General features: G+C 46.2%; 2 protein-coding genes across 4 annotated transcripts; one reads left to right on the top strand and one right to left on the bottom strand.

Moving 5' to 3' along the window:
• On the bottom strand, nucleotides 823-7823 carry LOC110403618 (CDC42 small effector protein 2-B-like). 3 transcript variants are annotated; one of them, XM_021407079.1, is made up of 6 exons: nucleotides 7687-7823; nucleotides 6934-7073; nucleotides 6057-6563; nucleotides 4375-4549; nucleotides 3829-3930; nucleotides 823-3326 (listed from the first exon to the last, which is right to left on the bottom strand). In XM_021407079.1, exons 4-6 carry the CDS (start codon nucleotides 4426-4428, stop codon nucleotides 3252-3254), a joined length of 231 nt encoding a protein of 76 aa, XP_021262754.1. In that variant the 5' UTR covers nucleotides 4429-4549; nucleotides 6057-6563; nucleotides 6934-7073; nucleotides 7687-7823; the 3' UTR covers nucleotides 823-3251. The 3 variants fall into 3 exon arrangements, with proteins under 3 accessions (XP_021262754.1, XP_021262753.1, XP_021262752.1); XM_021407078.1 differs by lacking the exons at nucleotides 823-3326; nucleotides 3829-3930; nucleotides 4375-4549; nucleotides 7687-7823 and having other exon boundaries at nucleotides 6057-6262; nucleotides 6373-6563; nucleotides 6934-7556; XM_021407077.1 differs by lacking the exons at nucleotides 823-3326; nucleotides 3829-3930; nucleotides 4375-4549; nucleotides 7687-7823 and having other exon boundaries at nucleotides 6934-7556.
• LOC110404056 (nicotinamide riboside kinase 2-like) lies at nucleotides 8057-10594 on the top strand. Its single transcript, XM_021407954.1, has 8 exons — nucleotides 8057-8363; nucleotides 8522-8612; nucleotides 8815-8860; nucleotides 8981-9167; nucleotides 9367-9438; nucleotides 9898-10004; nucleotides 10223-10314; nucleotides 10420-10594. The coding sequence occupies exons 1-8, from the start codon at nucleotides 8338-8340 to the stop codon at nucleotides 10423-10425; spliced, it is 627 nt and encodes a 208-aa protein (XP_021263629.1). The 5' UTR covers nucleotides 8057-8337; the 3' UTR covers nucleotides 10426-10594.

The raw sequence follows: 10633 nt of genomic DNA, 5'->3' as shown, positions 1-10633 counted from the left end.
AATTTTATTTATTCTTGCTGGCACAGCAAGCAATTCTTGTCTATGCAGACTGGAAGTTACAGAACCACCTGGTAGACCAATATGGCAAGGCCATACAAAGGAACAGCCCTACTGCATGGGTAGTAAGTTACCGTATTACAGGATAACTTGGAATGTAGAGTAATGCCATGCAATTTTTATAAGGCCACAGCAAGAGATAAAAGGACATGTTAGGTTGTGGAAAAGCAAAGTACCTTTCCTAAAAAACTGTCTGCAAGTTTAGTCAACAGCATGGTATTGTCAGTAAAGCCCAGCGGGGTCGTCACGAGATGGACAGACAGTATTTGGAATCACAGCTACTCCCCTCCCCTCCACTTTTTTTTTTTTTTTAAGAAGGCAGTGCTGAGACTCTGGCAGACTACATTTGAGAGATTTAATCCTGCTCCACTCACAAGGTACTTTATTTCTGAGCATGAAAAAGAAATGATAAAAATGCCATCAAGTCACAGCAGCAATGCTTCAATGCCACTTTGCATTGTTGGTGTAAGTTAATCACAGCCTACAAGACAGATCAACAAGTTTGATCCTTTGGTGTCATTCACTCTTTTTTTCTTTTTTTTTTTTTCTAACTTTACTGAAATAAAATAAATAACAAAAAAAACTCCACGCTGGCGTAATAACTTGCACAGAGCAGTGACAGAACAGACTCGATGGCAAATTGTGCTCTCTAGTGGAGAAATGTGATTGTGTGCAGTAAAGTTTCAAGCCATGCTGACTCATCCACCTGACCAACAGATTTTCAGTGCAGAGAAAAATACCAAGAAATTCACAGTATGAAAGGAGTGCAGTGCCTCTTTCAACAGATTTATTATAACCTAGTTTGGTTTATACTGAGTTACATGAGAGACTACAGCTAAATAAGGCTTCTAATTATACAACAAAGAAAATGCCTGAGACATGCTTTTATGCTTGTTTACATTTAAAAAATAATGGCACCTTTAATGCAATAGCAAAACATTTCCTTTAATAACAGGACTACTGAGTTTACTTGTATAAGGCCCTAGTTAATACTGTATGGTGTGAAGAAGACGAGTTTTGTACCAGGCAGTGCTGCTTGGTTTACAGAATGAAGACCGGGATTTTCCTACAAGTAAATTTAATAACAAGATTACCTGTTTATTTATTTTTAGCCATGAGAACTGACATGATCCCCAACTTCTTTACTTCTAGTTGCACATACACCACTCCCATCTTAAAATATACAGAGCGGGTCTTCAGGAAGTACTAATTCCTCTCCAGCTTGTTTTCTGACAACGTTAAGAAAATACAACCCATTTTCTTCACCACAGCTGTCCTACCACTACTCCTTCTGGGCAAGTACAGACTAATGAATACACAAATTCAATTTAATAGGAGATTAGTTCGAATTTATTTTTAAAAATAACTTGACCGCTTTCTGCTTTCTCAACAGTATATAGAATTCAGCTTCTTTCAACTCTGCATCCTAACTGGGTCATTGCAATAAGTCTGAGGTTAGAAAACAGAAATATCAAAGTGTTTAAAAAGCTACATTTATGGTTAACAAGCTGATTTTAAATGGTATTAAAATATCACATGTATTCTAGTTCAAAAGTAAGGATGTAGCAAGACATGGATATTAAAATTCTTTTTGATGTGGTTGCTGAATGTGACCATCAGCTGTTGACTATTAAGGAAAGTAACATTCTCTTCCTCTTTAGTCCTTAAAGATGAAATGTGGGAAGGAAGCAGGGGGAAAGTTTCTTTTTGGAAAGCACACAGAAACACAGAACTTCCTTTTACGTTCCAGCTTCCCTAATACACTGTATGACACACTTTGCAGCACAGAACTTCACCAAAGCCAGATTCAGATTTAACAAGTATCATAAGCCGTAAACAGAATCATACTAGTTGAAAATCTCCCTCACAAGAAAATCTAGATGGCAAATATTCTATTTTTAATGAAAAAAAGGTTCATAGCTGACCTTATGCCTAGAGCAAGAAGGGAAGAGTTCCACTAACTTACAGTACAACTGGCGCGGATTTTGCAGTAATTTGAACACTTGTAATTAGTTAATCCTATGACGGCAAGCAAATTTCCAAAGTCTCTACACCAATAGTCATTCATAATTTTAAGTCAGAGAGCAGTCGTCAGTGACTGGATAAGAGAGAAATCTAGCTTTTTTCAGTAGTTTTAGCATATCACTTAATAGAAATATTAAAAAGAACTAAGTGAAGAACTGTAGTTTGGGTATGTCTAAATACCCATATTTATGAAGGGCTGGAAGTCTGTAATAGGCAGTTTCCATTTAATATTCTCCTGTCTCTGTCACTTAAACCATACTTTAAGCAACTCATGCCACTTAAAAACACACATAAGAAAAACTTCACCTAAGAGGAGAGTGTTGAAACTAAGAAGCCAGAAACTGGAGATACCCCTTCAAGTTCTGTGAAGTTACTGCTATAGAAAGGTAGTAGAGAGAGTGATCTTAAAGTATGTTTTGTTTCAAGTTCAATAGCGGTTGTGCAAAATTAGCAACAGTTGTGAGCATACTGTTAGTAGCATTGTTGCATTAACACCCATCAGCTACAGTATAGAGGAGAGCAGCTGAGAGAAATGCTTGTTTTCCTGAGTGGGTTGGTCTGCAAAACTTGCATTTTTAGCTACAAAAACCTTATCGCAGCACGGCAGAAGTTTCACTGGTTTTTGCAGACTACGCTAGAGTTTGTTCACTATCAAAAGCCTTGGACCACCAAATTACTGCTCAGTAGAATTATTCTTCGGGTTGTAAGCCATCCAAAAATTAGGTCAAAAGTTGTATTGGAGGCTATGAGATCCTACCTAGAAATTCAATTTATCCCACGTAAGAAGTGCAAACATCTTATCTTTCAAATAAAATCAATCTCTGCATTTCTTGAAGGGAAAAGAAAGACAAACCAAAACCCCAGACAGTTCAAACTGCGTTCCTATCCCACCCTAAAAGACAACTTTGATGTTGTAGGGACACAGCTAGGAAGTCATCCACAGTGACAAACTACAGTTACTACTACAGCACCGCCATGACAGAACATTTTAAGGATAATTTCCAGTAACTCCTACAGAAGATATTGTGCAAAGAATGCAAAAGCTTGCACTGACCTATTATAATTTAAGTACTCTCTATACTCCACGATAAAGAGGTTTTAGAGAATCTGAAAGCACAGTCCAGGAGACCTTTGTAAGACAAAGCAGATGTCAGCCTTCTTTCAATTTCCTATAGCTCAGCAGCTGTAGAAGTGCCATTTGTGTAGCCACCTTTAGACTTCATGTGGTCCTGAATTGATACAGCCTAGGAAAAAAAAAAAAAGGTTTAGAATTAAAACATTCATCTTACAAAGCCTGGTTGTCAGAGCAGTTTTTAAAAGTATTAATTTAAAGAGGCAGATGAGCCATTTGCATACAGCGCTGGATCCCAGCAGTAATGGGGAGAAGTAGCAACTAAACACTGAATTTTTAAATATTACCTTAAGTCAGTGCATGAAATGGGTCTCACTGTCCCAAATTCAACTATTCTCACATCCCTCATCCTGACACAGCTTTAACTGGTGATGTGAAATCTGGACTTGTCAAGTGCTTCCACAGAATCATTATCCCAACAGGTTCTTATCAGATACAAAGACACTGGGGAACGCAGATTCTCTTGCTGAACAAAACCTCCATAGTATTGTATGCATATGAACCAAGGGACAATTCTGTTTTTTCCCCTCATACTATTATCTAGTATTTTAGAATCCACCAGCTCTACAGGCTGCTGAACTGAAATCTTTGCTTACCCAAGAACGCGCACTTACTGATGAAAAGTCACTACTCATCTCTCTTATCCCCACATGTGCATTGTGAACAAAGTTCATTGGTTCTCCTATCATGTTCCGGTCCAGTCGCTGACGCCTCTTCTATAAGAAAGAAGATATCTCATGGTTCTACGCAGAAAACATGAGGCAGCTTTCAGACAGAAACAAGCAGCCAGTTAAAAAACAACAAAGTCAGTGCTGACCCCCCTGTGTGACTCCTTATGGCAATGTGGCTGAAGTTTTTAGCTGTTCACAGTAGGGAAGGCCCAAACTCACCTTTATTACTGCTCCTTGATTTTCAGCAAAAGGTTGGAAAAGTCATTCCCCTACGTGCAGGGGCTGAGACTGCAAGCAGCCACATAGACAAAACTTCTGGCTAAAATACATGCACTTCAACCACAGCATAACATGTCCATTTTTAGCATTTACATTACTTATCTCATTTAGTCAAAAGAACGTGACAATGAAAGCGTTTTTCTTATAACCAAAAGACAAAATAACGAACCAGAAAATCAGAAAAGAGATGACAGCTGTGCATCTACCTACCGGCTGGGGCTGCTCACCATTGCACCAGTTAAAACAAACCAGGAACTCAGTCATTGTATCTCTTCAGTAGGCTGTAAGGTCTTATTATTGAATTATTTCTCTGAAGTGAGTTTAGGAAGGAATCACTTCCGTAGATTCACAGGTAAATATCACAGACAATATCTGACAGGTATACCTGGAAAAAGTTTATTGTTTAATTTATATGAAAATATAGAAGTTTTGTAGCAGTTATTGAACTATAGACATTTCAACAAGACTGAAACAAGACCGTAAGATAACTGGTTTAAACATAACCACACAGAAGAGTGGAGTCAATTTAAAAACCAGTATGCTCATATCAGAAATCAGCACTGGGAGGTGCATGTTTATTCCCAGACAGACAGTAGAATACATTCTGGTTTCTTTACAGAAGTGTAATTACAGCAACACAAGAATTACATTAAGTCCTCTTTAACAGTTGATGGCCCTGCTGCAGGTAGAGCTTGCCAAAGCTTCTCAACTCTTTTAGTGTTTCCAGAGATAATAGCTTGAAGAGACAACAGATTGAATGTTTAAGCTTTATGAACACAAGCAAGAGAAAGTCTCCTTTCATCTTCTGAAGTAAAGAGAACTCCACAACCCCAAAAAGCCCTTAGACCACAAAAAAAAGAGCTTTTTAGCTTTTTATATCAGCAACAGAGCCTATTAATCAGACAAAGCCTAGAGCTTCCCAGAACACAGAACTGTTAACACAGCAGTCCTAAGCCAGAGGCAAAAAACAGGAAATCTCCCTGGCTGTATGCACCCTAAAGCTGTGATACAACCCAACTTTGTAGTTTTAGGGATTTATAACCTCCTTCAAATAAAATTCAGGGCTCTGGAGGAGCCTTTCATAACAACCTTGTCATATCCTAGATTATTAAAGCAAGACAGTAACAGGTTCATCTATTTAAAAGCTTTTTAAAAGGCTTACAGCTTAACAGAATTTGCAACATCATAAATGCAGCCGTTCTGAATCAACACTGAAGTCTCCACAAACTGCATGAACTCCTCCTTCACAGGGCTCTCTTACACAGTCCCACAGTGATGTAATTAGCACTTCTATTTCTTTCACCCCTGGAGCTTTCCCTCAACTCCTCATACTTCAAGCAGATTTTTTTTTAATTTCTGCCATTTACCTTTCAGATCTTTTGTTACATTTGCATCTTAGCTGTAGGTGCCCTATATGATACATTACTGCAGAATGCAAAGCCTCCATTTTATACTGGATGGTTTTAATACAACTTATTCTCTACCTAAATTACCATTTTTCAGCCACTTTTTCCTCTCACCCAGGCCATTATCACCGCTGGTGTCCTGTGTGAGCACAGCAAAGGGACTGTGGCCCCACAGGAGCATGCAGAAACCACAGCTGTTGCCTACACTTCGCATTAGTCAGACTGTTTGGGTATATTTCACATTAAGGATACCACCAAATCTGTGATCTTCTAAAAATCATACAACATGTCTGTGTACTGATAACCTACTCTGCAAGCAGGCTTACTGAGAGGCACAGTGAGTTTATCAGCATCAAATCAGATGGGGACAACGTGGATACCCCTCCCCCCCCCCCCCGGCAGTTGTGGTGTACCCCTGCCNCCCCCCCCCCCCCCCCCCGGCAGTTGTGGTGTACCCCTGCCATCAGCCCCGCGCTCGCTGTGTACCTGTTCTGCCACAGGCGTCCTGCTGCTCGTCCTCCTTCAAGTGCTGGCGTGCAGCCAGCTCCTGGTTTGGCAGCCCTGGTGCATTTGCAGCTCGTGTTCCTGTCCTGCAACCCTGATGCTTAAAACAGCTTATTCAGCGCGGGTCCATGCCCTCTTCACTCCAGAACTTGCCGCAGAAGTCTGTGTTGCAGCGCGCTTCAGGCTCACTACAGGTGTCAGAAAGGGAGAACGGGAGCCAGAACAGCACTGTGGTTTGGCATGCGATTCGTGCAGCAGCGCAGCTCCCTCAGCACTACCCGCTCAGCCCGTGGCTCACTTCCACGCCTGCGGCAGCGCTGCAGGTGTCATCCCGGCAAACCGCAGCACCGCACGCCTTCCTGTTGTGCCTGACAGCTGAGCTCCTCTTTTCCTCTGCACGGGTCATGGGGTCATCCTCCAGAGCAGGAACGTCCACGCAGGGACACGGGGCACCACCTTCCTCCCAGGGACTCAAGGTTTCCACAGTAACTGCAAGAATTTAAAAAAACATCTTCATGCGTTCGGGCGCAGCCAAGAGTAATAAAAGCCGACCAGAATCCCGAAACCGCGGAGAAAACAACATTTTGTCACTGTTGGCACAGGGGCCAGAAGCGGACAATATCCTGTTGTTCTTTCTCTCTATTTTTCCCCACAGCAGCAGTATCGTCAAGAAGAGAGAGACAAAGGGCCGGGGGAACGGCTAGCACGCGCAGACACAGATGCTGAATGCGAGGGGCAGGGCACAGCCGTGCTGAGCCCATAGCGCCCGAGAGCTCTACGAATTCCAGATACCCTTCACTGAGCATAACATTCAGTTTGCCCTACCATTGCTCTGCATTATTGCTCAGCTGTTACTCACAAAGTGTTACCGTCCCCCAGTGGCTGTATGCTTCGGTAGCTGAATGGCGAGGTATGGCAGAAGGCAGCGCACCTTGTGCTTCCGTACCAAAAATGGGCTTTGGACACAATGTGAAACTTGAAGGGCGCAGCAAAATTATTCTGTTAGGTGAAAGAGGAGATTTAGAACAAAAGTAACAGCAAGCAACTATATTGTGAATGAACCTTGGAGCCCAACAGCTGAAACCTGACTGTGAGCGAGTCTGGCTGCTTGGAAACAGCGTCCCGATGGCATCCATAGATGCGCGGCTCGCAGACGCGGTTTGGGATCAGCGCCTGAGCTGTGTGACAGCGCTGCACGCGGCCTGGCGCTGCGCGGGCCTTCTGCAACCAACGCCCACAGAGCGGGCAGGGAGAGTCTGCCCGGGGCCTCCCTTAGCGCCACTGCTGGTACCGCCAACCTGAGGAATTGGATGTATTTTCCGAGATCTGAAGCCCGCCCTCTAAAAGCTATCCCCTCCGCACACACGTATACATGCACTAAGGCCCTCTGTCGCAAAGCGGAGAGGAGTTCTGCCACCAAACCACATCAGCGCGGCCCTCGGAGACACGCCCGCCTGAGCTCAGCTCGGGCCTGGGGGAGGCTGTGACCTTGACCGCAGCGGATGGCGGCGCGGCTCCCGTAGGGAGCGGCAGGGCCCCGCGCGGCAGCGGCCTGACGGCGCGGCCCCGGACCGCCGCGCTTCGCCCCCCACCCCGTCCCGCCGGGGCCTACTGCGGCACCGCATGGCGGCCTGGCCTGGCCTTGCCGGGCCGCCCCTCGTCGCCCGTGCCGCGGGACCGAACCACAGGAACGCCCGAGGGGAGCGCGCGGCCGCACCACTGCGCCTCCGCGCGGCGCGGCGCGGCACGGCCCGGCGCCCCCCGCCTCCTGGGCGCGATAGCGCTGCCGCTGTCGCAACGCCCACTCCCAGCGCGACGGCCAATAAGCGCCACACAGCGGCCGCGCTGCGGCCCTATCGGGCGCGAGCCGAGCTCGCCCTACCCAATGGGCGCCGGGAGCCCGGAGTCGCGGGCTCGCTATTGGCTGCGGCGGGGCGGCGGCCGCCCAATGGGCGCGCAGCGGCGCAGGGAAGCCCCATGCAGCGGGTGCCGGCCTCCCTTTGCGGAGCGCTCCGGCGCGGCGCGCACCGGCTCTGCTGCTCCCTGCTCCTCCGGCCATGGCGCTGCCCGGCAGTTGACGTTGGGCTTCTCCCCTTTCACCTCCTCTCTCTCTCCCGTCCCTCTCCTCCCCAGGTCCCGGCTCAGGCACGTAGGCGGCCGCTACCGGCGACCCCGAATCCCCAGCCCCATCTTCCCTTCTTCCCCCCACCTCGTCCCCCGGAACAGGCTGTAGGAGTCGGGCCGGGCGGCTGTCGGCCGCGCCATGAACATCATCATCGGCATCGGCGGGTGAGCGCGGCGGGCGGGGCGCTCCCTCGTGCCGCAGTGCGCGGGGTGCGGCGGGGGGGGGAAGGGGAAGGCGCCGCCTGGCTCTGCGGGCGGCCGCGCGCACGTGGCCCGCGGGGCGCTGCCCCGGGCCCGGCGGTGACCCCCGCGCTCCCCCCCAGGGTCACCAACGGGGGCAAGACCACCCTCACCCGCAGGCTGATGCAGGCCCTGCCCAACTGCAGCGTGGTGCACCAGGACGACTTCTTCAAGGTGAGCGCGTTCGCGGCCGGCTCGGCGGTCAGAGGCAGCGGCTGCGTTATCATTCCTCGTCCTCGGCGCCCGTTATCTGCGTGCGGAGGCTCGCTGCGGGGCTGGGGTGCCTTCCAAATTCCACTCTGCGTTTTTGCCGTGTGACGGGTGTCGGTCCCAACGACTGCTCTGACCGAGTGGTTTTTTCTTATTGCTGTTTCAGCCTCAAGATGAAATAGAAGTTGAAGATGGGTTTAAGCAGTATGATGGTAAGGCCTCGCTCCGGCGTTATTGAACGGCGTAACTGCAGCTTAATATTTGATCCTTCTTGGTGCTGACTGATACCACATGGTGCTCGATTACTGGCTAACGATAGCGTTTTGTCTCAGTGATCAGCGCGCTAGATATGGAGGCGATGATGAGTACCATAAACGCTTGGATAAAGAACCCGGTCAAGTTTGAACGCTCTCACGGCATCAACAACACGCTGGATGCCCAGATCTCAGCGGACAGGGAGGGAGGAGATGAAGCGATCCACATCCTTATTATTGAAGGCTTCCTGCTTTACACCTATAGGTACACACTGTATGACTTTGTGTATTTTGGTCTGTGTTGTTTCTGTGACTTTACATAATACCAAAGGTGCCACTATTGACTGATGGTGAGTTCAGGTGCCGCTGGCCTGAAGCATGCTGCAGGCAGAACAGACGGCTGTAGCTTTCCCTTTCTGTTCCTTGGTACAGACAAGCTGTAACCCAGCACATGTCTCTTCCAGGCCCCTGATTGATGTATTCCACCATCGGTACTTTCTTTCCATTCCATATGAAGAGTGTAAAAGGAGAAGAAGGTGAGTTTCTTTGGAAATTCCTTTGTTAGCCCAGTAACGTTTTCAGCGGCTCAAGACTAGGTTTCCTATTAATTTTTTTTTTTGATAGTGTAACCATTCATGCAGCTACTGTGTTGAAAAGCCATAGCCAGCAACCAAACCCCAAAGCTTTTTACCAGGCTTTTGTGGACAGACCACTATTTTACCCAAACTTCTGCTGAAGCTTTAGAAGACTATTCATGAACCCTAAGCTCAGTCATTTAGGAATCATTTTTTCATCTTGCACACTTTAAACCAGCCCATCAAGTTTCAAATTTTTTTGGCCTCTCTCTGCTTGCTAGTGATAGTACTGTTGCTAAGGTTAAAACTACACTGAATGCAATAGGTCCGGGCTAGGGTGTAGAAAAACAGAGTGTGCATTACATAGTTAGCCTGAACTGTAATTAGACTACTCTTGACTAACACTGTCTTAATTTATAGTTCAAGGAATTACACTGTACCGGATCCACCTGGTTTGTTTGATGGCCATGTTTGGCCTATGTATGTAAAGCACAGGAAGATAATGGAAGATCTTGGTGTTGATGTAGGTAAGTCTTCAGTGAGAAGCGCTTTTATAAGGCTGTTCAAGAAAAAGCTTTTTAAGTCTAGGCTATATGTACTAGTTAAGTGTATGAGAGGATCTGAAACTGTTGGATGGAGTATGTTTTCTTCCAGTAAGGAAAGTGCATGCTCTTCAAATTAGAATCTGACAGGGCTAGAGAAGCATAATTCTATTATAGCTCTCATTTTACATTCTTATTTTAAGTGCACTTGAGTGGAACAAAATCCAAGGAAGAACTGTTTAATGAGGTATATGGACAGATCCAAAATAAGATCGAAGAATTACTTAACATGCAGGTATGTGTTCATGCTTCTGATTGGAACTCCAGGGCAACCTTTTAAAGGCTACGTTGAAAAAGCATGAAGCTGTAACTTGACAAGTATTGATGTCTTTCTGTTTAGAAATAAGCTTCTGCTGATTCTTGCGACTGAAGATGACTCCTGTTTGCTCTGTGCTGTCTACCTGACTGCCGCTGAAGTTCCAGCTTCTGTGAAGACTCAACTCCCGAATTTGGCTTTACTGAGTTTTCTCCTGAAACTGAGTTACATATGGTCATTAAAAAGCATTTCCCCCTCAGCTGTCATCTTAATTTGTGCTTCAGCCAAGTAGCTGGCC

Source organism: Numida meleagris, chromosome 9 (genome assembly GCF_002078875.1).
Source record: "Numida meleagris isolate 19003 breed g44 Domestic line chromosome 9, NumMel1.0, whole genome shotgun sequence".
In the NCBI taxonomy this organism is placed as follows: domain Eukaryota; kingdom Metazoa; phylum Chordata; class Aves; order Galliformes; family Numididae; genus Numida; species Numida meleagris.
This window is presented reverse-complemented; position numbering and strand designations above follow the sequence as displayed.

Coding starts and splice junctions, on each gene's coding strand:
- LOC110403618 (XM_021407077.1), bottom strand. CDS start 7,210: ATGGATGCCATCGGGACGCTGTTTCCAAGCAGCCAGACTCGCTCACAG. Junction 6,564..6,933: donor CTGGGGGACGGTAACACTTT/GTGAGTAACAGC, acceptor AAATTCTTGCAG/TTACTGTGGAAACCTTGAGT.
- LOC110404056 (XM_021407954.1), top strand. CDS start 8,338: ATGAACATCATCATCGGCATCGGCGG. Junction 8,861..8,980: donor TGGGTTTAAGCAGTATGATG/GTAAGGCCTCGC, acceptor GTTTTGTCTCAG/TGATCAGCGCGCTAGATATG. Junction 10,005..10,222: donor AGATCTTGGTGTTGATGTAG/GTAAGTCTTCAG, acceptor TCTTATTTTAAG/TGCACTTGAGTGGAACAAAA.